This window comes from Mustela nivalis, assembly GCF_964662115.1.
Source record: "Mustela nivalis genome assembly, chromosome: X".
Lineage (NCBI taxonomy): Eukaryota > Metazoa > Chordata > Mammalia > Carnivora > Mustelidae > Mustela > Mustela nivalis.
In genome coordinates this window covers 127,140,380-127,168,243 of record NC_139040.1, presented here as the reverse complement: position 1 = coordinate 127,168,243, position 27,864 = coordinate 127,140,380, and the positions used below count along the sequence as shown (strand labels likewise).

The window sequence follows — 27,864 nt, the reverse complement described above, 5'->3', positions numbered from 1 at the left end:
CATTTCAACAGACGGAGAAAAAGCTTTCGACCCACAGCAACATGCATTCGGGATACAAGCCCTCAACGGGGACACCTGGGTGGCTCGGTCAGTTCAGTACAGCCTCTGCCTCTGGCTCACGACCTGATCTCAGGGTCCTGGGACTGAGCCCCGCTTCTGGCTCCCTGCTCCGCGGGGAGCAGCCCGATTCTCCCTCCGCCTCTCCCCCTGCCTGTGCGCGCGCTCTCTCTCTCTCTCTCTCTCTCTCTCTCTCTCTCTGTGTCAGATAAATAAATAAGATAGTGCGGGGGGTGGAGGGGTGCGCCGGGGGAAGCCCTAAACGAAGTAGGTTTACAGGGAACAAGCATCCGCCTAATAAAGGCTGCCCGAGGAAAGCCCGGAGCCAACCTCACACTCGGCGGGGATCACGCGGAGACCTTTCCCCGGACGAGGAGGAGCGCGACGAGGACGTCGACTCTCACCGCGGTCAGTCCAAACCGTCCTGCAAGTCCAGCCACAGCATCGCGTAAGAAGGAACACGGAAATGGCATCTACGTGGGGAAGAAAGAAGTAAGGCTCTCACTACGTGCAGATGACACGACATACCATAGGCAAGAGACCTGCCAGACTCCAGAAGACCCGACTGGAACTCATCAACGAATCCAGGAAGGGGGTAGGCCACACAATCCATACAGAGACATCCACTGCCTTTCGGACAGGAAGAAGCAGAAAGGGAGATGAAGCAAACAATCCCAGGGCGCCTGGGTGGCTCCACAGCGAAGCGTCTGCCTTCGGCTCCGGTCATGCCCTCAGGGTCCTGGGATCGAGCCCCGCGCGGGGCTCCCCGCTAGGCGGGGAGTCCGCTTCTCTCCTTCTCCCCCTCCACCTCTTCCTGCCCCCTCTTGGGTTCTCTCTCACTCTCTCTCCAACACATAAAGAAAACCTTTCTAAAAAAGAAAACAGGCAGGCCCATGGACGATGGCACCCAAAGCGGGAAAACACCTAGGAATAAACGTCACCAAAGAAGCGAGAGATCTGTGCTCCGGACACTAGAAAATACTCACGAAAGACATCAAAGAGGACACACCAACAGACAGAAAAGACAGCCCATGTTTGCGGGTTGGAAAGGTGTCCATAAAATGCCCGTGCAACCCAGACAGTCGATAGACTGAATGCAATGCCTATCAAAATACCAACAGCCTGGGGGGGCGCCCGGAAGGCTCCGTGGGTCGAAGCCTCTGCCTTCGGCTCAGTTCGTGATCCCAGGGTCCTGGGATCGAGCCCCGCATCGGGCTCTCTGCTCAGCAGGGAGCCTGCTTCCTCCTCTCTCTCTGCCTGCTTCTCGGCCTACTTGGGATCTCTGTCTGTCAAATAAATAAGTAAAAATCTTTCAATTAAAAAAATAACAAAACACAGAAAACAAAAGCAAACAACACCAACAGCTTTTCTTTTTTACAGACCTAGAACACATCGTCCTAAAACCCGTAGGGAACCACACGAGACCTCGAATAGCCAAAGCATCCTTGAGCTTTGGCGATCCCAGATGTCAAGAGATCTCCCAGGTATCAAAACAATATGGGACCGGCAGAAAGAAACAGACACACAGATCAACAGGACAGAAGACAGAGCCCAGCAATAAACCCGTGACTGCAAGGTCAAGGAGTCTTCCACAAAGGAGAAAAAAAAAAATACACGATCGGCGAGACCCCATCTCTTCCACAAGCGGCACCGGGGAGGACTGGACGGCCACGCGCCGAGGAACGACACAGGACCACGTCCTCATACCGCACACACAACTAAGTCCAGAGTGGACTGAAGCCCCAAACGTGGGCCCTAAGACCACAAAAACCCTCCAAGAGAGCACAGGCGGTCATCTCTCTGACATCGGCCACAGCACCACCCTCGCGACGCCCTCCCCGGGACTTCACACCCCCGGGTGCACCCCTGGCGCAGGGACCATCCTGAGACTCAGCTAGGTTCCAAAGCGAGGGGAGGGTGGGGTAGGGTGGGGTAGGGTGGGGGAGGGTGGGGTAGGGTGGGGTAGGGTAGGGTGGGGTGGTCAGGTGGGGTGGGGAGGGCGCATGCCACCGTCCCACCATCCCGCCGCGCCCACGATTGCGCGGGGAGGCACAACATACTGCGAGCCGCTGAAGCCTCTACAAAGACTACGCGGCTGGCCAGAGGGACACCCCGACCGGGGCAGATAGAGGGCATCCTGAAACTGTCCCCAGGGCCGTGGTCGGGACACCCAGCCCAGGTCGGAGGCGCGGATCTTCACCAACGGCCCGTAGCGTCCTAGGACACGAAGCGTGCCAAGGCTTTGGTTTCTGAGCAGAGCGCCCCGTCCCCCCTCCTTCGGCCACCCCTGCCCGGGACGGCCACGCCACATACCAGACTGGGGAGCAAGGACAGCGCTTAAAGATTCCCAAGACAGGCAACCAAGAGAAGACTCCACCCACCCCTGCGGCCGGACCCCGCCCCTTCCACCTAACCCCTCCCGTCCCATCGCGCCCCGCCCGCTCCTGTCCATCTTCCATCACACCCCGCCCCGTCCACAAGGCCCCGCCCCTTCGCTCGGGCCCCACCTCTTTCGCCACGCACCACGCCCCTTCCGTCACATACTCCGCCCCCACCTTAGGGTCCCACCCCTCCCACCAGACCCCTCCCACTCGCACAGACACCCCGCCCCTAGATTCGGGCCCCGCCTCTTCCATAGGGCACCGCCCCTTCCACCAGACTCCTCCCCTTCCGCCGCAAACCCCGCCCGTCATTTCTGGGCCCCGCCTCCTCCGTCAGGAACCACGCCCCATCCCTAGGGCCCCATCCCTAGGGCCCCATCCCTAGGGCCCCACCCCTTCCGCCACACACCCCGCCCCGTACTTCGGGCCCCGCCTCTTCCGTCACGCACCACGCCCCTTCCGTAGGGCACCGCCCCTTCCACCAGACCCCGCCCCTTCCGCCGAACACACCGCCCGTCATTTCTGGGCCCCGCCTCTTCCGTCAGGAACCACGCCCCTTCCGTCCCACACCCCTCCCCTTCCGTAGGGCCCCTCCCCTTCCGTAGGGCCCCACCCCTTCCGCCGCACACCCCGCCCCTTACTTCGGGCCCCGCCTCTTCCGTCACACACCACGCCCCTTCCGTAGGGCACCTCCCCTTCCGCCGCACACCCCTCCCCTTCCGCCGCACACCCCTCCCCTTCCTTAGGGCCCCACCTCTACCGACACAGACCCCGCCCCTTCCACCCCACACTCCTCCCCTTCCATAGGGACCCACCCCTTCCATCAGACACCTCCCCTTACGTCCCCTACCACGCCCCTTCCTTCGGGCCCCGCCTCCGCCGTCACGCACCCCGCCCCTTCCTTCGGAACCCACCCCTCCCATCAGACCCCTTCCGTCACACAACGCCGCCCATTCCATCTGCCCCCGCCACTTCCGCCGCCTCGTCTGTCACTTTTCCCACCCGTTACGGAGCGCCCCTCCCCTCCGTCACACACCCCTTCCCCAGGGTCCCAACCCTTCCATCAGACCCCTCCCCTGCCATCGCACCCCTACTGCATACCTTGGCTGATGGGGGTGGCTGACTTTGCAGTGGTTCTTCCTAAAACCACATGCTTTTCACAAAGGGGAGGGGCGCCTGGCTGGCTCACTGGGTGAAAGCCTCTGCCTTCTGCTCGAGGCATGACCTCAGGGTCCTTCCTGGGATCCGGCCCCGCATCGGCCTCTCCGCTCAGCGGGGAGCCTGCTTCCCTTCCTCTCTCTCTGCCCGCCGCCCCGCCTACGTGGGATCTGACCAATCAATCCATCAACCGATCAATCAAGTCTTCAAAGAAAGACAAAGATCAAAATTAAAAGAACAAGGGAGAGATAGAAGAGGAGGGAGAGATGCAGGCCAGCATCTCCGATGAACACAGAGGCCAACATCCTCAAAAACGACTGGCCAACACACTCTGACAACGCCTTAGGGAAACCACTCACCACAAGGAAGCGCGATTTAGTCCTGGATGCAAGATCGGTTCCCTATTTGCCAATCGGTCAACAGGATACATCACACCGACAAGAGAAAGGATTAAAAAAACAAACTGGAGAAAGGATAAAAACCGCAGGATCATTTCAACAGACGGAGAAAAAGCTTTCGACCCACAGCAACATGCATTCGGGATACAAGCCCTCAACGGGGACACCTGGGTGGCTCGGTCAGTTCCGTACAGCCTCTGCCTCTGGCTCACGACCTGATCTCAGGGTCCTGGGACTGAGCCCCGCTTCTGGCTCCCTGCTCCGCGGGGAGCAGCCCGATTCTCCCTCCGCCTCTCCCCCTGCCTGTGCGCGCGCGCTCGCTCTCTCTCTCTCTCTCTCTCTCTCTCTGTGTCAGATAAATAAATAAGATAGTGCGGGGGGTGGAGGGGTGCGCCGGGGGAAGCCCTAAACGAAGTAGGTTTACAGGGAACAAGCATCCGCCTAATAAAGGCTGCCCGAGGAAAGCCCGGAGCCAACCTCACACTCGGCGGGGATCACGCGGAGACCTTTCCCCGGACGAGGAGGAGCGCGACGAGGACGTCGACTCTCACCGCGGTCAGTCCAAACCGTCCTGCAAGTCCAGCCACAGCATCGCGTAAGAAGGAACACGGAAATGGCATCTACGTGGGGAAGAAAGAAGTAAGGCTCTCACTACGTGCAGATGACACGACATACCATAGGCAAGAGACCTGCCAGACTCCAGAAGACCCGACTGGAACTCATCAACGAATCCAGGAAGGGGGTAGGCCACACAATCCATACAGAGACATCCACTGCCTTTCGGACAGGAAGAAGCAGAAAGGGAGATGAAGCAAACAATCCCAGGGCGCCTGGGTGGCTCCACAGCGAAGCGTCTGCCTTCGGCTCCGGTCATGCCCTCAGGGTCCTGGGATCGAGCCCCGCGCGGGGCTCCCCGCTAGGCGGGGAGTCCGCTTCTCTCCTTCTCCCCCTCCACCCCTCCCTGCCCCCTCTTGGGTTCTCTCTCACTCTCTCTCCAACACATAAAGAAAACCTTTCTAAAAAAGAAAACAGGCAGGCCCATGGACGATGGCACCCAAAGCGGGAAAACACCTAGGAATAAACGTCACCAAAGAAGCGAGAGATCTGTGCTCCGGACACTAGAAAATACTCACGAAAGACATCAAAGAGGACACACCAACAGACAGAAAAGACAGCCCATGTTTGCGGGTTGGAAGGGTGTCCATAAAATGCCCGTGCAACCCAGACAGTCGATAGACTGAATGCAATGCCTATCAAAATACCAACAGCCTGGGGCGCCCGGAAGGCTCCGTGGGTCGAAGCCTCTGCCTTCGGCTCAGGTCGTGATCCCAGGGTCCTGGGATCGAGCCCCGCATCGGGCTCTCTGCTCAGCAGGGAGCCTGCTTCCTCCTCTCTCTCTGCCTGCTTCTCGGCCTACTTGGGATCTCTGTCTGTCAAATAAATAAGTAAAAGTCTTTCAATTAAAAAAATAACAAAACACAGAAAACAAAAGCAAACAACACCAACAGCTTTTCTTTTTTACAGACCTAGAACACATCGTCCTAAAACCCGTAGGGAACCACACGAGACCTCGAATAGCCAAAGCATCCTTGAGCTTTGGCGATCCCAGATGTCAAGAGATCTCCCTAGTATCAAAACAATATGGGACCGGCAGAAAGAAACAGACACACAGATCAACAGGACAGAAGACAGAGCCCAGCAATAAACCCGTGACTGCAAGATCAAGGAGTCTTCCACAAAGGAGAAAAAAAAATACACGATCGGCGAGACCCCGTCTCTTCCACAAGCGGCACCGGGGAGGACTGGACGGCCACGCGCCGAGGAACGACACAGGACCACGTCCTCATACCGCACACACAACTAAGTCCAGAGTGGACTGAAGCCCCAAACGTGGGCCCTAAGACCACAAAAACCCTCCAAGAGAGCACAGGCGGTCATCTCTCTGACATCGGCCACAGCACCACCCTCGCGACGCCCTCCCCGGGACTTCACACCCCCGGGTGCACCCCTGGCGCAGGGACCATCCTGAGACTCAGCTAGGTTCCAAAGCGAGGGGAGGGTGGGGTAGGGTGGGGTAGGGTGGGGTAGGGTGGGGTGGGGTGGTCAGGTGGGGTGGGGAGGGCGCATGCCACCGTCCCACCATCCCGCCGCGCCCACGATTGCGCGGGGAGGCACAACATACTGCGAGCCGCTGAAGCCTCTACAAAGACTACGCGGCTGGCCAGAGGGACACCCCGACCGGGGCAGATAGAGGGCATCCTGAAACTGTCCCCAGGGCCGTGGTCGGGACACCCAGCCCAGGTCGGAGGCGCGGATCTTCACCAACGGCCCGTAGCGTCCTAGGACACGAAGCGTGCCAAGGCTTTGGTTTCTGAGCAGAGCGCCCCGTCCCCCCTCCTTCGGCCACCCCTGCCCGGGACGGCCACGCCACATACCAGACTGGGGAGCAAGGACAGCGCTTAAAGATTCCCAAGACAGGCAACCAAGAGAAGACTCCACCCACCCCTGCGGCCGGACCCCGCCCCTTCCACCTAACCCCTCCCGTCCCATCGCGCCCCGCCCGCTCCTGTCCATCTTCCATCACACCCCGCCCCGTCCACAAGGCCCCGCCCCTTCGCTCGGGCCCCACCTCTTTCGCCACGCACCACGCCCCTTCCGTCACATACTCCGCCCCCACCTTAGGGTCCCACCCCTCCCACCAGACCCCTCCCACTCGCACACACACCCCGCCCCTAGATTCGGGCCCCGCCTCTTCCGTAGGGCACCGCCCCTTCCACCAGACTCCTCCCCTTCCGCCGCAAACCCCGCCCGTCATTTCTGGGCCCCGCCTCTTCCGTCAGGAACCACGCCCCATCACTAGGGCCCCACCCCTTCCGCCACACACCCCGCCCCATACTTCGGGCCCCGCCTCTTCCGTCACGCACCACGCCCCTTCCGTAGGGCACCGCCCCTTCCACCAGACCCCGCCCCTTCCGCCGAACACCCCGCCCGTCATTTCTGGGCCCCGCCTCTTCCGTCAGGAACCACGCCCCTTCCGTCCCACACCCCTCCCCTTCCGTAGGGCCCCACCCCTTCCGCCGCACACCCCGCCCCTTACTTCGGGCCCCGCCTCTTCCGTCACACACCACGCCCCTTCCGTAGGGCACCTCCCCTTCCGCCGCACACCCCTCCCCTTCCGCCGCACACCCCTCCCCTTCCTTAGGGCCCCACCTCTACCGACACAGACCCCGCCCCTTCCACCCCACACTCCTCCCCTTCCATAGGGACCCACCCCTTCCATCAGACACCTCCCCTTACGTCCCCTACCACGCCCCTTCCTTCGGGCCCCGCCTCCGCCGTCACGCACCCCGCCCCTTCCTTCGGAACCCACCCCTCCCATCAGACCCCTTCCGTCACACAACGCCACCCATTCCATCTGCCCCCGCCACTTCCGCCGCCTCGTCTGTCACTTTTCCCACCCGTTACGGAGCGCCCCTCCCCTCCGTCACACACCCCTTCCCCAGGGTCCCAACCCTTCCATCAGACCCCTCCCCTGCCATCGCACCCCTACTGCATACCTTGGCTGATGGGGGTGGCTGACTTTGCAGTGGTTCTTCCTAAAACCACATGCTTTTCACAAAGGGGAGGGGCGCCTGGCTGGCTCACTGGGTGAAAGCCTCTGCCTTCTGCTCGAGGCATGACCTCAGGGTCCTTCCTGGGATCCGGCCCAGCATCGGCCTCTCCGCTCAGCAGGGAGCCTGCTTCCCTTCCTCTCTCTCTGCCCGCCGCCCCGCCTACGTGGGATCTGACCAATCAATCCATCAACCGATCAATCAAGTCTTCAAAGAAAGACAAAGATCAAAATTAAAAGAACAAGGGAGAGAGAGAAGAGGAGGGAGAGATGCAGGCCAGCATCTCCGATGAACACAGAGGCCAACATCCTCAAAAACGACTGGCCAACACACTCTGACAACGCCTTAGGGAAACCACTCACCACAAGGAAGCGCGATTTAGTCCTGGATGCAAGATCGGTTCCCTATTTGCCAATCGGTCAACAGGATACATCACACCGACAAGAGAAAGGATTAAAAAAACAAACTGGAGAAAGGATAAAAACCGCAGGATCATTTCAACAGACGGAGAAAAAGCTTTCGACCCACAGCAACATGCATTCGGGATACAAGCCCTCAACGGGGACACCTGGGTGGCTCGGTCAGTTCAGTACAGCCTCTGCCTCTGGCTCACGACCTGATCTCAGGGTCCTGGGACTGAGCCCCGCTTCTGGCTCCCTGCTCCGCGGGGAGCAGCCCGATTCTCCCTCCGCCTCTCCCCCTGCCTGTGCGCGCGCTCTCTCTCTCTCTCTCTCTCTCTCTCTCTCTCTCTGTGTCAGATAAATAAATAAGATAGTGCGGGGGGTGGAGGGGTGCGCCGGGGGAAGCCCTAAACGAAGTAGGTTTACAGGGAACAAGCATCCGCCTAATAAAGGCTGCCCGAGGAAAGCCCGGAGCCAACCTCACACTCGGCGGGGATCACGCGGAGACCTTTCCCCGGACGAGGAGGAGCGCGACGAGGACGTCGACTCTCACCGCGGTCAGTCCAAACCGTCCTGCAAGTCCAGCCACAGCATCGCGTAAGAAGGAACACGGAAATGGCATCTACGTGGGGAAGAAAGAAGTAAGGCTCTCACTACGTGCAGATGACACGACATACCATAGGCAAGAGACCTGCCAGACTCCAGAAGACCCGACTGGAACTCATCAACGAATCCAGGAAGGGGGTAGGCCACACAATCCATACAGAGACATCCACTGCCTTTCGGACAGGAAGAAGCAGAAAGGGAGATGAAGCAAACAATCCCAGGGCGCCTGGGTGGCTCCACAGCGAAGCGTCTGCCTTCGGCTCCGGTCATGCCCTCAGGGTCCTGGGATCGAGCCCCGCGCGGGGCTCCCCGCTAGGCGGGGAGTCCGCTTCTCTCCTTCTCCCCCTCCACCTCTTCCTGCCCCCTCTTGGGTTCTCTCTCACTCTCTCTCCAACACATAAAGAAAACCTTTCTAAAAAAGAAAACAGGCAGGCCCATGGACGATGGCACCCAAAGCGGGAAAACACCTAGGAATAAACGTCACCAAAGAAGCGAGAGATCTGTGCTCCGGACACTAGAAAATACTCACGAAAGACATCAAAGAGGACACACCAACAGACAGAAAAGACAGCCCATGTTTGCGGGTTGGAAAGGTGTCCATAAAATGCCCGTGCAACCCAGACAGTCGATAGACTGAATGCAATGCCTATCAAAATACCAACAGCCTGGGGGGGCGCCCGGAAGGCTCCGTGGGTCGAAGCCTCTGCCTTCGGCTCAGTTCGTGATCCCAGGGTCCTGGGATCGAGCCCCGCATCGGGCTCTCTGCTCAGCAGGGAGCCTGCTTCCTCCTCTCTCTCTGCCTGCTTCTCGGCCTACTTGGGATCTCTGTCTGTCAAATAAATAAGTAAAAATCTTTCAATTAAAAAAATAACAAAACACAGAAAACAAAAGCAAACAACACCAACAGCTTTTCTTTTTTACAGACCTAGAACACATCGTCCTAAAACCCGTAGGGAACCACACGAGACCTCGAATAGCCAAAGCATCCTTGAGCTTTGGCGATCCCAGATGTCAAGAGATCTCCCAGGTATCAAAACAATATGGGACCGGCAGAAAGAAACAGACACACAGATCAACAGGACAGAAGACAGAGCCCAGCAATAAACCCGTGACTGCAAGGTCAAGGAGTCTTCCACAAAGGAGAAAAAAAAAAATACACGATCGGCGAGACCCCATCTCTTCCACAAGCGGCACCGGGGAGGACTGGACGGCCACGCGCCGAGGAACGACACAGGACCACGTCCTCATACCGCACACACAACTAAGTCCAGAGTGGACTGAAGCCCCAAACGTGGGCCCTAAGACCACAAAAACCCTCCAAGAGAGCACAGGCGGTCATCTCTCTGACATCGGCCACAGCACCACCCTCGCGACGCCCTCCCCGGGACTTCACACCCCCGGGTGCACCCCTGGCGCAGGGACCATCCTGAGACTCAGCTAGGTTCCAAAGCGAGGGGAGGGTGGGGTAGGGTGGGGTAGGGTGGGGGAGGGTGGGGTAGGGTGGGGTAGGGTAGGGTGGGGTGGTCAGGTGGGGTGGGGAGGGCGCATGCCACCGTCCCACCATCCCGCCGCGCCCACGATTGCGCGGGGAGGCACAACATACTGCGAGCCGCTGAAGCCTCTACAAAGACTACGCGGCTGGCCAGAGGGACACCCCGACCGGGGCAGATAGAGGGCATCCTGAAACTGTCCCCAGGGCCGTGGTCGGGACACCCAGCCCAGGTCGGAGGCGCGGATCTTCACCAACGGCCCGTAGCGTCCTAGGACACGAAGCGTGCCAAGGCTTTGGTTTCTGAGCAGAGCGCCCCGTCCCCCCTCCTTCGGCCACCCCTGCCCGGGACGGCCACGCCACATACCAGACTGGGGAGCAAGGACAGCGCTTAAAGATTCCCAAGACAGGCAACCAAGAGAAGACTCCACCCACCCCTGCGGCCGGACCCCGCCCCTTCCACCTAACCCCTCCCGTCCCATCGCGCCCCGCCCGCTCCTGTCCATCTTCCATCACACCCCGCCCCGTCCACAAGGCCCCGCCCCTTCGCTCGGGCCCCACCTCTTTCGCCACGCACCACGCCCCTTCCGTCACATACTCCGCCCCCACCTTAGGGTCCCACCCCTCCCACCAGACCCCTCCCACTCGCACAGACACCCCGCCCCTAGATTCGGGCCCCGCCTCTTCCATAGGGCACCGCCCCTTCCACCAGACTCCTCCCCTTCCGCCGCAAACCCCGCCCGTCATTTCTGGGCCCCGCCTCCTCCGTCAGGAACCACGCCCCATCCCTAGGGCCCCATCCCTAGGGCCCCACCCCTTCCGCCACACACCCCGCCCCGTACTTCGGGCCCCGCCTCTTCCGTCACGCACCACGCCCCTTCCGTAGGGCACCGCCCCTTCCACCAGACCCCGCCCCTTCCGCCGAACACACCGCCCGTCATTTCTGGGCCCCGCCTCTTCCGTCAGGAACCACGCCCCTTCCGTCCCACACCCCTCCCCTTCCGTAGGGCCCCTCCCCTTCCGTAGGGCCCCACCCCTTCCGCCGCACACCCCGCCCCTTACTTCGGGCCCCGCCTCTTCCGTCACACACCACGCCCCTTCCGTAGGGCACCTCCCCTTCCGCCGCACACCCCTCCCCTTCCGCCGCACACCCCTCCCCTTCCTTAGGGCCCCACCTCTACCGACACAGACCCCGCCCCTTCCACCCCACACTCCTCCCCTTCCATAGGGACCCACCCCTTCCATCAGACACCTCCCCTTACGTCCCCTACCACGCCCCTTCCTTCGGGCCCCGCCTCCGCCGTCACGCACCCCGCCCCTTCCTTCGGAACCCACCCCTCCCATCAGACCCCTTCCGTCACACAACGCCACCCATTCCATCTGTCCCCGCCACTTCCGCCGCCTCGTCTGTCACTTTTCCCACCCGTTACGGAGCGCCCCTCCCCTCCGTCACACACCCCTTCTCCAGGGTCCCAACCCTTCCATCAGACCCCTCCCCTGCCATCGCACCCCTACTGCATACCTTGGCTGATGGGGGTGGCTGACTTTGCAGTGGTTCTTCCTAAAACCACATGCTTTTCACAAAGGGGAGGGGCGCCTGGCTGGCTCACTGGGTGAAAGCCTCTGCCTTCTGCTCGAGGCATGACCTCAGGGTCCTTCCTGGGATCCGGCCCCGCATCGGCCTCTCCGCTCAGCGGGGAGCCTGCTTCCCTTCCTCTCTCTCTGCCCGCCGCCCCGCCTACGTGGGATCTGACCAATCAATCCATCAACCGATCAATCAAGTCTTCAAAGAAAGACAAAGATCAAAATTAAAAGAACAAGGGAGAGATAGAAGAGGAGGGAGAGATGCAGGCCAGCATCTCCGATGAACACAGAGGCCAACATCCTCAAAAACGACTGGCCAACACACTCTGACAACGCCTTAGGGAAACCACTCACCACAAGGAAGCGCGATTTAGTCCTGGATGCAAGATCGGTTCCCTATTTGCCAATCGGTCAACAGGATACATCACACCGACAAGAGAAAGGATTAAAAAAACAAACTGGAGAAAGGATAAAAACCGCAGGATCATTTCAACAGACGGAGAAAAAGCTTTCGACCCACAGCAACATGCATTCGGGATACAAGCCCTCAACGGGGACACCTGGGTGGCTCGGTCAGTTCCGTACAGCCTCTGCCTCTGGCTCACGACCTGATCTCAGGGTCCTGGGACTGAGCCCCGCTTCTGGCTCCCTGCTCCGCGGGGAGCAGCCCGATTCTCCCTCCGCCTCTCCCCCTGCCTGTGCGCGCGCGCTCGCTCTCTCTCTCTCTCTCTCTCTCTCTCTGTGTCAGATAAATAAATAAGATAGTGCGGGGGGTGGAGGGGTGCGCCGGGGGAAGCCCTAAACGAAGTAGGTTTACAGGGAACAAGCATCCGCCTAATAAAGGCTGCCCGAGGAAAGCCCGGAGCCAACCTCACACTCGGCGGGGATCACGCGGAGACCTTTCCCCGGACGAGGAGGAGCGCGACGAGGACGTCGACTCTCACCGCGGTCAGTCCAAACCGTCCTGCAAGTCCAGCCACAGCATCGCGTAAGAAGGAACACGGAAATGGCATCTACGTGGGGAAGAAAGAAGTAAGGCTCTCACTACGTGCAGATGACACGACATACCATAGGCAAGAGACCTGCCAGACTCCAGAAGACCCGACTGGAACTCATCAACGAATCCAGGAAGGGGGTAGGCCACACAATCCATACAGAGACATCCACTGCCTTTCGGACAGGAAGAAGCAGAAAGGGAGATGAAGCAAACAATCCCAGGGCGCCTGGGTGGCTCCACAGCGAAGCGTCTGCCTTCGGCTCCGGTCATGCCCTCAGGGTCCTGGGATCGAGCCCCGCGCGGGGCTCCCCGCTAGGCGGGGAGTCCGCTTCTCTCCTTCTCCCCCTCCACCCCTCCCTGCCCCCTCTTGGGTTCTCTCTCACTCTCTCTCCAACACATAAAGAAAACCTTTCTAAAAAAGAAAACAGGCAGGCCCATGGACGATGGCACCCAAAGCGGGAAAACACCTAGGAATAAACGTCACCAAAGAAGCGAGAGATCTGTGCTCCGGACACTAGAAAATACTCACGAAAGACATCAAAGAGGACACACCAACAGACAGAAAAGACAGCCCATGTTTGCGGGTTGGAAGGGTGTCCATAAAATGCCCGTGCAACCCAGACAGTCGATAGACTGAATGCAATGCCTATCAAAATACCAACAGCCTGGGGCGCCCGGAAGGCTCCGTGGGTCGAAGCCTCTGCCTTCGGCTCAGGTCGTGATCCCAGGGTCCTGGGATCGAGCCCCGCATCGGGCTCTCTGCTCAGCAGGGAGCCTGCTTCCTCCTCTCTCTCTGCCTGCTTCTCGGCCTACTTGGGATCTCTGTCTGTCAAATAAATAAGTAAAAGTCTTTCAATTAAAAAAATAACAAAACACAGAAAACAAAAGCAAACAACACCAACAGCTTTTCTTTTTTACAGACCTAGAACACATCGTCCTAAAACCCGTAGGGAACCACACGAGACCTCGAATAGCCAAAGCATCCTTGAGCTTTGGCGATCCCAGATGTCAAGAGATCTCCCTAGTATCAAAACAATATGGGACCGGCAGAAAGAAACAGACACACAGATCAACAGGACAGAAGACAGAGCCCAGCAATAAACCCGTGACTGCAAGATCAAGGAGTCTTCCACAAAGGAGAAAAAAAAATACACGATCGGCGAGACCCCGTCTCTTCCACAAGCGGCACCGGGGAGGACTGGACGGCCACGCGCCGAGGAACGACACAGGACCACGTCCTCATACCGCACACACAACTAAGTCCAGAGTGGACTGAAGCCCCAAACGTGGGCCCTAAGACCACAAAAACCCTCCAAGAGAGCACAGGCGGTCATCTCTCTGACATCGGCCACAGCACCACCCTCGCGACGCCCTCCCCGGGACTTCACACCCCCGGGTGCACCCCTGGCGCAGGGACCATCCTGAGACTCAGCTAGGTTCCAAAGCGAGGGGAGGGTGGGGTAGGGTGGGGTAGGGTGGGGTAGGGTGGGGTGGGGTGGTCAGGTGGGGTGGGGAGGGCGCATGCCACCGTCCCACCATCCCGCCGCGCCCACGATTGCGCGGGGAGGCACAACATACTGCGAGCCGCTGAAGCCTCTACAAAGACTACGCGGCTGGCCAGAGGGACACCCCGACCGGGGCAGATAGAGGGCATCCTGAAACTGTCCCCAGGGCCGTGGTCGGGACACCCAGCCCAGGTCGGAGGCGCGGATCTTCACCAACGGCCCGTAGCGTCCTAGGACACGAAGCGTGCCAAGGCTTTGGTTTCTGAGCAGAGCGCCCCGTCCCCCCTCCTTCGGCCACCCCTGCCCGGGACGGCCACGCCACATACCAGACTGGGGAGCAAGGACAGCGCTTAAAGATTCCCAAGACAGGCAACCAAGAGAAGACTCCACCCACCCCTGCGGCCGGACCCCGCCCCTTCCACCTAACCCCTCCCGTCCCATCGCGCCCCGCCCGCTCCTGTCCATCTTCCATCACACCCCGCCCCGTCCACAAGGCCCCGCCCCTTCGCTCGGGCCCCACCTCTTTCGCCACGCACCACGCCCCTTCCGTCACATACTCCGCCCCCACCTTAGGGTCCCACCCCTCCCACCAGACCCCTCCCACTCGCACAGACACCCCGCCCCTAGATTCGGGCCCCGCCTCTTCCATAGGGCACCGCCCCTTCCACCAGACTCCTCCCCTTCCGCCGCAAACCCCGCCCGTCATTTCTGGGCCCCGCCTCCTCCGTCAGGAACCACGCCCCATCCCTAGGGCCCCATCCCTAGGGCCCCACCCCTTCCGCCACACACCCCGCCCCGTACTTCGGGCCCCGCCTCTTCCGTCACGCACCACGCCCCTTCCGTAGGGCACCGCCCCTTCCACCAGACCCCGCCCCTTCCGCCGAACACACCGCCCGTCATTTCTGGGCCCCGCCTCTTCCGTCAGGAACCACGCCCCTTCCGTCCCACACCCCTCCCCTTCCGTAGGGCCCCTCCCCTTCCGTAGGGCCCCACCCCTTCCGCCGCACACCCCGCCCCTTACTTCGGGCCCCGCCTCTTCCGTCACACACCACGCCCCTTCCGTAGGGCACCTCCCCTTCCGCCGCACACCCCTCCCCTTCCGCCGCACACCCCTCCCCTTCCTTAGGGCCCCACCTCTACCGACACAGACCCCGCCCCTTCCACCCCACACTCCTCCCCTTCCATAGGGACCCACCCCTTCCATCAGACACCTCCCCTTACGTCCCCTACCACGCCCCTTCCTTCGGGCCCCGCCTCCGCCGTCACGCACCCCGCCCCTTCCTTCGGAACCCACCCCTCCCATCAGACCCCTTCCGTCACACAACGCCACCCATTCCATCTGCCCCCGCCACTTCCGCCGCCTCGTCTGTCACTTTTCCCACCCGTTACGGAGCGCCCCTCCCCTCCGTCACACACCCCTTCCCCAGGGTCCCAACCCTTCCATCAGACCCCTCCCCTGCCATCGCACCCCTACTGCATACCTTGGCTGATGGGGGTGGCTGACTTTGCAGTGGTTCTTCCTAAAACCACATGCTTTTCACAAAGGGGAGGGGCGCCTGGCTGGCTCACTGGGTGAAAGCCTCTGCCTTCTGCTCGAGGCATGACCTCAGGGTCCTTCCTGGGATCCGGCCCAGCATCGGCCTCTCCGCTCAGCAGGGAGCCTGCTTCCCTTCCTCTCTCTCTGCCCGCCGCCCCGCCTACGTGGGATCTGACCAATCAATCCATCAACCGATCAATCAAGTCTTCAAAGAAAGACAAAGATCAAAATTAAAAGAACAAGGGAGAGAGAGAAGAGGAGGGAGAGATGCAGGCCAGCATCTCCGATGAACACAGAGGCCAACATCCTCAAAAACGACTGGCCAACACACTCTGACAACGCCTTAGGGAAACCACTCACCACAAGGAAGCGCGATTTAGTCCTGGATGCAAGATCGGTTCCCTATTTGCCAATCGGTCAACAGGATACATCACACCGACAAGAGAAAGGATTAAAAAAACAAACTGGAGAAAGGATAAAAACCGCAGGATCATTTCAACAGACGGAGAAAAAGCTTTCGACCCACAGCAACATGCATTCGGGATACAAGCCCTCAACGGGGACACCTGGGTGGCTCGGTCAGTTCCGTACAGCCTCTGCCTCTGGCTCACGACCTGATCTCAGGGTCCTGGGACTGAGCCCCGCTTCTGGCTCCCTGCTCCGCGGGGAGCAGCCCGATTCTCCCTCCGCCTCTCCCCCTGCCTGTGCGCGCGCTCTCTCTCTCTCTCTCTCTCTCTCTCTCTCTCTCTCTCTGTGTCAGATAAATAAATAAGATAGTGCGGGGGGTGGAGGGGTGCGCCGGGGGAAGCCCTAAACGAAGTAGGTTTACAGGGAACAAGCATCCGCCTAATAAAGGCTGCCCGAGGAAAGCCCGGAGCCAACCTCACACTCGGCGGGGATCACGCGGAGACCTTTCCCCGGACGAGGAGGAGCGCGACGAGGACGTCGACTCTCACCGCGGTCAGTCCAAACCGTCCTGCAAGTCCAGCCACAGCATCGCGTAAGAAGGAACACGGAAATGGCATCTACGTGGGGAAGAAAGAAGTAAGGCTCTCACTACGTGCAGATGACACGACATACCATAGGCAAGAGACCTGCCAGACTCCAGAAGACCCGACTGGAACTCATCAACGAATCCAGGAAGGGGGTAGGCCACACAATCCATACAGAGACATCCACTGCCTTTCGGACAGGAAGAAGCAGAAAGGGAGATGAAGCAAACAATCCCAGGGCGCCTGGGTGGCTCCACAGCGAAGCGTCTGCCTTCGGCTCCGGTCATGCCCTCAGGGTCCTGGGATCGAGCCCCGCGCGGGGCTCCCCGCTAGGCGGGGAGTCCGCTTCTCTCCTTCTCCCCCTCCACCTCTTCCTGCCCCCTCTTGGGTTCTCTCTCACTCTCTCTCCAACACATAAAGAAAACCTTTCTAAAAAAGAAAACAGGCAGGCCCATGGACGATGGCACCCAAAGCGGGAAAACACCTAGGAATAAACGTCACCAAAGAAGCGAGAGATCTGTGCTCCGGACACTAGAAAATACTCACGAAAGACATCAAAGAGGACACACCAACAGACAGAAAAGACAGCCCATGTTTGCGGGTTGGAAAGGTGTCCATAAAATGCCCGTGCAACCCAGACAGTCGATAGACTGAATGCAATGCCTATCAAAATACCAACAGCCTGGGGCGCCCGGAAGGCTCCGTGGGTCGAAGCCTCTGCCTTCGGCTCAGGTCGTGATCCCAGGGTCCTGGGATCGAGCCCCGCATCGGGCTCTCTGCTCAGCAGGGAGCCTGCTTCCTCCTCTCTCTCTGCCTGCTTCTCGGCCTACTTGGGATCTCTGTCTGTCAAATAAATAAGTAAAAATCTTTCAATTAAAAAAATAACAAAACACAGAAAACAAAAGCAAACAACACCAACAGCTTTTCTTTTTTACAGACCTAGAACACATCGTCCTAAAACCCGTAGGGAACCACACGAGACCTCGAATAGCCAAAGCATCCTTGAGCTTTGGCGATCCCAGATGTCAAGAGATCTCCCTAGTATCAAAACAATATGGGACCGGCAGAAAGAAACAGACACACAGATCAACAGGACAGAAGACAGAGCCCAGCAATAAACCCGTGACTGCAAGGTCAAGGAGTCTTCCACAAAGGAGAAAAAAAAAAATACACGATCGGCGAGACCCCGTCTCTTCCACAAGCGGCACCGGGGAGGACTGGACGGCCACGCGCCGAGGAACGACACAGGACCACGTCCTCATACCGCACACACAACTAAGTCCAGAGTGGACTGAAGCCCCAAACGTGGGCCCTAAGACCACAAAAACCCTCCAAGAGAGCACAGGCGGTCATCTCTCTGACATCGGCCACAGCACCACCCTCGCGACGCCCTCCCCGGGACTTCACACCCCCGGGTGCACCCCTGGCGCAGGGACCATCCTGAGACTCAGCTAGGTTCCAAAGCGAGGGGAGGGTGGGGTAGGGTGGGGTAGGGTGGGGTAGGGTGGGGTAGGGTAGGGTGGGGTGGTCAGGTGGGGTGGGGAGGGCGCATGCCACCGTCCCACCATCCCGCCGCGCCCACGATTGCGCGGGGAGGCACAACATACTGCGAGCCGCTGAAGCCTCTACAAAGACTACGCGGCTGGCCAGAGGGACACCCCGACCGGGGCAGATAGAGGGCATCCTGAAACTGTCCCCAGGGCCGTGGTCGGGACACCCAGCCCAGGTCGGAGGCGCGGATCTTCACCAACGGCCCGTAGCGTCCTAGGACACGAAGCGTGCCAAGGCTTTGGTTTCTGAGCAGAGCGCCCCGTCCCCCCTCCTTCGGCCACCCCTGCCCGGGACGGCCACGCCACATACCAGACTGGGGAGCAAGGACAGCGCTTAAAGATTCCCAAGACAGGCAACCAAGAGAAGACTCCACCCACCCCTGCGGCCGGACCCCGCCCCTTCCACCTAACCCCTCCCGTCCCATCGCGCCCCGCCCGCTCCTGTCCATCTTCCATCACACCCCGCCCCGTCCACAAGGCCCCGCCCTTTGCCAAGCACCACGCCCCTTCCATCACATTCTCTGCCCCCACCTTAGGTCCCACCCCTCCCACCAGACCCTTCCCACTCCCTCACACATCCCGCCCCTTGCTTCGGGTCCCGCCCCTTGCTTCGGGTCCCGCCCCTTGCTTCGGGTCCCGCCCCTTGCTTCGGGCCCCGCCCCTTGCTTCGGGCCCCGCCCCTTGCTTCGGGCCCCGCCCTTGCTTCGGGCCCCGCCTCTTCCATCACGCACCACGCCCCTTCCGTAGGGCACCGCCCCTTCCGTAGGGCACCGCCCCTTCCGTAGGGCACCGCCCCTGCCATCACACCCCGCCCCTTATTTGGGGCCCCGCCTCTTCCACCACACACCCCTCCCATTCCATCGACTCCCGCCGATTCAATCCTGCCCAGGCCCTTTTTCCTCACATCCCTTTCTTCAGTCACATATCCCTCCCCTTCCGAATGGCCCCTCCCCTCCGACTTACACCCCTTCAGTCAGACCCCTCCCCTTCTTCACACATCTCTCCCCTTTCATCACACCCCTACTGCATACTCTTGCTGATGTAGGCGGTTAACTTTGCAGTTACTCTTTGGTTCAACATCCCTCAAAAAGCCCAACCCGACAGACATGAACAACACATTACTTGGCTTTCAGTCAATACCTCCTATTTTTACACATATTCTTTCCACAATGAAAAATACCAACTGCATTCCTCATTTTTCCCAAAAAGCGTTCGTCCTTTGCTTTTTCCTCCAAACTTTTCTCCAACCGGTATTTACATTAGTTATTCTCTTCCTAGCTTTATTATTATTATTATTATTAGACATAGAGAGCTTGGAACAGGGATGAGCAAAGGCAGAAATCCAAGCAGGCTCCCCTGCCCAGCATGGAGGCATACTTGGGACTTGACCCACTACCAGAGACGGTGCCCTGAGCTCAAATCAGGCGCCTTTCCCCTCGCTTTTTCATTCTTTTCTATAGACTGCGAGATCCTTGGGCGCCCGGTTGGCAGTCTCTGGTGCACACACCATACAGCTCCCAGCACAAGGCCTGGCAGAGCTGGGGGAGTTCATTGGTCATTACTACCAGAACCAAGTACAGCTCTACCCATACAACAGAGTATCGTTCAGCCATAAGAACATCAGAGAAGATCAAAAAATATTTGACCCAAGCCGCCATGTGGGTGAACCCTGAACACATGAAGCTAACATGATGCTGAGTGAAAGAAGGCAAACAGAAAAGGACAAATATTTGTCCATTTGGATGAAACGTCCAGCAGACAGAAAGCAGATCTGTGGTTGAGGGGAGGAAGGAAGGGGAAGCGGCTGGACACAGGTACGGGGTTTGTTCTTGGAGTGACGACAATGTTCTGGACAACCCTGTGAATAAACTAAAACCCATCGAAGCTGAAAGTACAGTTTAAGAGGGTGACTTTTATGGTATGTGAATTATAGCTCAACTTCTAACAACGGCACAGGAGGGAGGCAAAATCAACATGGGACTAGGGCCAACCTTCTCTGCAGCTACAAGCTGGAGGCACTGAACAAGGGCATGCCAACATCGGTGCCTGCGTAATTATCCAAATGCCAAGATTTTTAAGATCTTTTCTCACTGTGCTATAAAATACAAATTCTCTAACCAGTGGAGTTCAGATTTCAAAGACAAACTCTCCGTCATGCGTGACAACATGGCTGTGAATCACTCCATTCCATCAGCCTTGCTGAGGGCTTACACAGAGGAGGGAAGAGACCGAAGCTTCGAGAGAGAGCTGCCGGAAGGAACGCACATCCTGTTTCTACGGGCTCTGTCAGCTTTCTCGAAAAGCGCTGTGTGAACACTTCTGACCTTCAGCCATAGCTTGCTGAGAGAAAGAAAGCCAGGAGCGACTGACTGGTCTTGTTCCTTGGTGGTGACGGGGGCAGAGGGCACGTGGGGATGGTTTTTACTGTCATTTCTCGTGTTTTAGTTGACTTCCAAAGACGGGTCAACCACTCTGAAACACAAGGATGGGAATCCAGCAAGACTGAACGGATCCAGATCAAACTTTCTGGCTCATTTCACCGGTGGTACCGCGCTACCAGCGACTCCCCTCGGTGTTCTCTCACCTTGACGAAGGATGTGCACCAGACAGAAAGTCAATAAACACACGGGCCCTGCCTTTTCGCGTTAGCCAGAAAGTTTTCCTTCGAGGCTTCCGATGACAACCAGACAATACCTGTCTCACGGAGCCCATCTATCAGTTCAACTATGTTTTAGCGACCTGGTCATCTGAAACCAAGCCCTCCTCCACCGGAGCTAATTGCAGGAATGGAAACAAATTCTAACATCATTTCCAAATAGCGTCAGTGTACCTTCCCTTCCCCCCAATTCCAACATTATTTCGTTCCAAAGTCTTCCGGATCTTACGGGTTTGCCTTGTGGTGTGGCTTCACACGTGTGTGTGTGCGTGCGTGCTTACGCGCACTTAGCTCAGACAACACATTGGGGAAAGCAAATTTTTGGATCCCAGCTTTCAGATAGCCTCATTATTCCGAGACAGTCGTTCTGAACTGGGCTCACTATGTGTCCAGGGGATTTGCTGATGTCTGGAAACAGTGCTGGCAGTCACAGTCGGGATGCGTGCTACTGGCAGTGAGCGGGCGAAGGCCAGGGAAGCTGCCCCGCGTCCTACAGTGCCCAGGCCACCCTCAGCACAAAGAATCCCGCCGAGCTAGATGCCAACAGTACTGGGAATGAGAGACTCGCTCAGAAGATAGACACAGTAGTTGGGGCGAGAGGCTGATGGACGAGGCAGGTGCATTTCTGCCAGCCCGGCGTCAGCTGAGGAAAGATGACGGAGCCTGTATGTCCCAGAACACGCTCTGTCGTCACCCTTCTTCAACATTCTCTCTGGCTCTTTCTGAACCTACCAGTGGGCTAATGAAACATTATCGCTACCAGAGATCTGGTCCTTCAGATCTATCTGCGTGTAGGTTACAAATGGTTAGGTCAGCTAAAGCTTTGCAGAGGTCAGAGCGGTGTTTTCCAAACCCGTCCTCATCAAGAGTTGCAGGGGGCAGGAGGGGCGCCTGGGTGGCTCAGTGGGTTAAAGCTTCTGCCTTCGGCTCAGGTCATGATCCCTGGGTCCTAGGATCAAGTTCCACATCAGGCTCTATGCTCTGCAGGGAGCCTGCTTCCCCCCCTCTCTGCCTGCCTCCTGATCTCTGTCAAATAAATAAATAAAATCTAAAAAAAAAAAAAAAAAAAAAAAAGAGAGCAGTGCAACGGGCCTAAAACAAAGCCTTACAAGGAGCCTCAACAGGGAGGAGACCGGTAAAAAAGTCATTTCCCAAACTTCCAATTCGGACTGTACAAAAACTCCTGCCATCAGTTAGAGTAATGCTGCTCTCACCAACACCACCTTCTGAAAGCAAACACTGAGGGCTGCCAGTGAGGCTGCATCACTGGAACGCGAAGCCGGCGTGCGGAGGCACCGAGGGAGGCGGCGTTAAACCATGAGAGAGAGAGGTGGGTGCTAACGAGCCAGGTTGGCATCGGTGTCGGCTGCTGGCCCTGAAGCACGTCACCGCAGGGCAGACCCCCCACCCGCACCCCGCACCATGTCACCTCCTCATTGGACACAGGACTTCCAGGCTGGCCCAGGGACTCCACGATGCAGCCGCCTCGACAGACAGGGCTTACCTTCAGACAGCATGCTCAGCGCCTCGTCCGACGTGTGCCCACCGACCCCCGCCGCCTTCCTGCAGGTCGGATGCTCACAGGGCACGTGGGAGCCCTCGGGGGACAGGCAGGTCCGCTCACCAGCGGACGTCGCCACGGACTCCCACTGGATCTCCTTCCTGGGGGACCGAAACTCCAGGCTGCAGCCCGTCCAGCCGTAGAAGGCCAAGGACAAGAGAAACCCTTGGGCCGGATTCAGTATCCCCTGGGAGGCAGGAGAGAACGCACGGGTCGGTCAGCGCTGCGGAGTGGGAATGAGAGCATCAGGTCTGCGGCCCGCACGCCCGCTGGGCTGCCTCGTGGGGAAGGGAGCCGCTGGGCTGGGCTGCGGCCAGCCGGGCAAACACTGGCTTTAAGCAGAGCACCTTCCAGGGAGCCTGAAAACAGAGGAGGCGGGGGAGGGGACTGGGAGGAAGAGGGAGACAGGGGACAGGGAAGGAGGAGAAGGCAGGGAACTGGGAGGGAGGGGGTGCCCTGCACCTCTTACCCCTGCTGTGCTTTTCTACCCAACGTTTCTTCACACACGTTAGTCTGTGGTTGTAACTAGCCTCGTGTTCGTATCTTGCGTTTTCCCTGAATACTAGAGCTCTCATGGAGTCACACCTGCACACCATTCCGTCAAGAGGGAAAAAAGGAAATTTACGTAGCCATTCCCTCGTGTTTCTTTTATGGCGGCGGCCTACCCTGCTTTGTCGTGACGGATCCTGTCACAAGGAATACCGTCACGCCTGTGGCTTTTTTACAGGTTGAAACGGTTCTTCAAGCTAAATTCCGTGCAATTTTGAGGCTGCCTGAAGGGTCAGATACACTGCGCCTAACCGGCTGATGGGAGCCGTGCCCATTTAATCAATGATCCCAACACCGAAAGGCAGGAGCCAGCTCGCAGATCAAAGCCAGATGGAGGGACGGGGAACCCGTTAAACTCATTCACCATACTTCTGAGCGGTTTTTGTCCTTCGGACTTTTGCTTTCCAAGAAAAAAAGTGTAAAATCAAGCCTGCCCTACCATAATAAACCACGTGGTCTTGGCCGCATTTCTGACAGGTTTCAAAGAGCTGCCGTTGATGTCTGCTTGCATTTCAAGATAGAAGAGAAGGCTCTCATTGATGACGTTCGGCAGCCAACTGTCGGAAGGAAAACAAGCCCACATTACAGGATTTACTTGAAAATGCAGGGGGTCGAGCTTTGTGCAGTGGCAGTATCATAGCCAATGAGGTTTATCCGAGGCACGATTACTGCTAATTGAGAATGCAGGGGGTCAGGGAATGTGTCTTCTAACACCCGTAAGTCCTGGGCAGGGGTCCCCCTCGATCAGCAGAAACCAGTGCATGCAGAACTTAAGAGCTGTAACTCCTTTCCTCATGTCCATAGCAGAGAGCGAGAAATGTTTCCAAGGGCAACACTCGCCCCAGTCAGCGCGAGCGGATCTAAGCAGCCTATGAAATAGACTGACCCAATACAAAATGACCCAAAACTTGTGTCTCGCTGGAAGGGTAATGAAATTTTTTGAGGGAGACCTCCTAAAACCTCGCTATCTTATGTTGAAACTTTCTAATGTTACTATTGCTGGTAGGCCGACGAACGTGAAAATGATGGGCTGAGTGTATTTTTAGAGGGAGACAGTCTCCATCTCTCCTAGGAGAATGTCCAAACCAATCTCGTCCTCACGGGTACGTACATTATTAACAGCACAAAGACACACCCTGCTCTGCAAACTACGATTCGCCCTAGCAAGAGCCTTTCGGATTCCCGTCTGTCTCGCTTCGGTCACAGATCCATGCTCAAAGCCTCCTCCTGAAACTCGGGGCAGAGTGCCGGTGGTGGGGCCAACTGAGCAGAGAGAGCTTCCTCTCTACACTTCCTGACTGCCCCGGAGCCCTCACACCAAGAATGTACCCTTGCCCTTGTTTCTTGTCAGATACAGGAATCCTCAACAGGTACATTTTAAAAGCGTAGTCAAGTGCTCTATTTCGGACTGAGCCCTAGCAGCAGCAGTAAACACTGGACACACTTCTCAGTTGTAACAAAACTAAACATGGGACTTTTTCTGTTCAAAGGGCTTTACATAGGACCCGAGCAGACGTGCATATCTTCCCAGGAGTTCACATGCCGGGGACTGGCCTTCCTGTCTCACACGCATTTCCTTTAAGCACCCGAGCAGTGTCCAAGACTTCCTTTCCAAAGACTCTTCCCTTTGCAAAAAACTCCTGGGTCACACTTGGAAAAGCGTGACTGCGTATCCCTTCCCAATTTTTTAAAAATTTATAAAAGAAAGTTTACCAAATGATGAAAACCAGCATTATTTTGAAAAACCGGATCTTGATCACGGCACCCATCCGCCGCTCGTTCTCTGTGTAAATGCCCTGTCTTCCTTTTAGGAGAGAGGCCACTGCAAAAAACCAGAGGGGAACTGCATGTAATGGTCACGACTTGCATTTCCGGAGGGACAGGGAAGGTAGTCTGCCAAGACGGCAGCCCGTAAGCCAAGGCAGCAGAGCGTGTGGGCGCGACACCACCTTCTTCCCTCCCAGCTTCCAAGTTGCGGTTCTCACAGACTCCAAGGGATGCAGAGTCTGTCAAACTTTCTTTTTTTTTTTCCTTTTCAGCTTATTTGAGAGAGGGAGAGAATGAGCGAGTGAGAGAGAGAGAGCTCAAGCAAGTAAAGGCTGAGCAAGGAGCCTGATGCAGGGCTCAATTCGAGGACCTCAGGACCATGACCTGAACCAAAGGGAGATGTTCAACCAAACGAGCCAACCAGGTGCGCCTACAACTTACACTTTTAAATCACTGTAGACTTACATAAGAGTGGCAGAGATAGCACAGAGAGTTTCTACAGACCCGTACCCAGATTCCTTCAATGCCAACACCTTACACACCCAGGCTCTTATTTGTCACAAGGAAGAGACTAGCGATACTGCTTTACTATCAGTTAAGCTCCAGATTTTATTTGGATCTTTTGAGTTCAAGAACTACATATATTTTTTAAGAACTATGTTCTTAAAAGTTTTTATTTTATATTTTAAAAATGATGCAATCTTGGGGTGTCTGGGTGGCTCAGTCAGTTAAGCATCTGCCTTTAGCTCAGGTCATGATCCTGGGATCCCAGGATCGAGTCCCACATCTAGTCCCACTCCCTTATCTTGAGATCCTGGGATCGAGCTGAGTGGGGAGCCTGCTTCTCCCTCTGCGGTTTCCCCTGCTTGAGCTCTCTCTCCCTCTCAAATAAACAAAATCTTAAATAATAATAATAATAATAATGCACACTTGCTGTTTTGGAACATTGAAAGATTAAAAATTTCTCCTTATAGACAAGTTGAAAAATATAAAAAATGTTAAGGGAAAATTAATGACCCATTGTGCACCCTCATACCAGCACTGTGTACATCTTAATACATTTCTTTCAAGGTCTTTTCCTATATGTGATTTTCATTTGTTTGATGTAACTAACTCAGCGCTTACAGGCAAATCTGCTTAAAAAGTTGCTGTATTGTCAACAAAACTAAAAGACAACTGACAGAATGGGAGAAGATATTCACAAATGACAGTACAGATAAAGGGCTAATATCAAAAATCTGTAAAGTACTTATCAAACTCAATGCCCAAAGAACAAATAATCCAATCAAGAAATGGACAGAGGACATGAACAGACATTTCTGCAAAGAAGACATGCAGATGGCCAACAGATACATGAAAAGTGCTCCATATCACCCAGCATTGGGGAAATACAAATCAAAACCACAATAAGATACCACCTCACACCAGTCAGAATGGCTAAAATTAACAAGTCAGGAAAGGACAGATGCTGGCGAGGATGTGGAGAAAGGGGAACCCCCCTACACTGTTGGTCGGAATGCAAGCTGGTGCAGCCACTCTGGAAAACAGCATGGAGGTTCCACAAAATGTTGAAAATAGAGCTACCCTATGACGGAGCAACTGCACTACTGGGTATTTACAAATTGATACTACTACCAAAGATACAAACGTAGTGATCCGAAGGGGCATGTGCACCCGAGTGTTTACAACAACAATGTCCACAACAGCCAAACTATGGAAAGAGCCTAGATGTCCATCAACAGATAAATGGAAACAGATGATGTGGTATATATACACAGTGGAATACTATGCAGATATCAAAAGAAATGACATCTTGCCATTTGCAATGACATGGATGGAACTAGAGGGTATTATGCTGAGCGAAATAAGTCAATCAGAGAAAGATCATTATCATAGGATCTCCCTGATATGAGGAAGTTGAGAGGCAGAGTGGGTAGTTTGGGGGGTAGGAAAAAAAATGAAACAAGATGGGATCAGAAGGGAGAGAAACTGTAAGAGACCCTTAATCTCACAAAACAAACTGAGGGTTGCTGGGGGGATGGGGGTCAGGAGAGGGTGTTGGGGTTATGGACATTGGGGAGGGTATGTGCTATGGTGAGTGCTGTGAAGTGTGTAAACCTGGCGATTCACAGACCTGTACCCCTGGGGCTAATAACACATTACATGTTCATATAAAAAAAAAAGTTGCTGTATTTAACATACTGTTTTTAAATGCAAACGTAGGGGACAAAAAAGGGATCCAAAGACCCACAATGATTTCCTATTCCTTCTGGTAGAGTCCTTTGAACGTTTAAAAGTTCTACAGTCAACAGCTTATCTTCAATCAACTTCCTATTAAGATGCACTTTTTTCTTTTTCTTTTTCTTTTTTTTAAAGATCTCATTTATTTGAGAATGAGAAAACGTGCACACACTGGGGAGGCGGCAGAGGGAGAAGGAAACCCCCCCCCAACCAAAGTGCAGGGACCCTGATGATGCAGGGCTGGATCCCCGGACCCCAAGATGACACAAGGCTCGATCGCAGGAGGCTTAACAGACTGACCACCCTGGCGCCTCGCACTTCCTTGTTCTTATTCTGCACTTGAGGGATGGCCGGGGCTTAAGGCTGGAGGTTGCCCCCGGTCACGCTTCCATGAGGATGCGGTTGGGGACTGGAATGTCAAGTCCCCAGTGTCAGTAGAGGCCTTTCCAGGGCTTTCTGCTGGCTCACAACATCCTTCTTCTCCAGTTCTTAGCTCTGCATTTGACTCATTTCCTATGCTCTACTTCCTGTTTCCTGCCCGACCGAGGAAAGACACAAGCCAAGCCTATCTCGGGAGTAGCCAGGCTCACCACTCTTCAGCGCAGACTCATCCCCGGCCCCATCGGACTCCACAGTTTTCCAAGGGCACGCCCAGGGCATGCAGGGCACACCAAGTGCAGACCCACGATGAGCCCCAACGGAAACAGAAGTTCACTGGTCCCCACCTAGAGCTGTACAACGCTGGCAAAGACGAAGCCCAGCACGGAAGGGGCCTGCTCACCACCGTGATCACACACACTCCTGTTCCCCACGTGTCCTGTGCT

General features: G+C 56.7%; 1 protein-coding gene across 2 annotated transcripts in view; it reads right to left on the bottom strand.

Moving 5' to 3' along the window:
* GPR143 (G protein-coupled receptor 143) overlaps nt 1–27,864 on the bottom strand; it is a 152,052-nt gene that overhangs the window by 107,339 nt on the left and 16,849 nt on the right. For both annotated transcript variants that reach the window (XM_082717131.1, XM_082717130.1), the window contains exons 6-8: nt 24,746–24,854; nt 23,472–23,589; nt 22,427–22,670 (exon numbers count right to left, since the gene is read on the bottom strand). In XM_082717131.1, the coding sequence (XP_082573257.1) occupies nt 22,427–22,670; nt 23,472–23,589; nt 24,746–24,854 (471 nt within the window). The remainder of the gene's footprint in view (nt 1–22,426; nt 22,671–23,471; nt 23,590–24,745; nt 24,855–27,864) is intronic.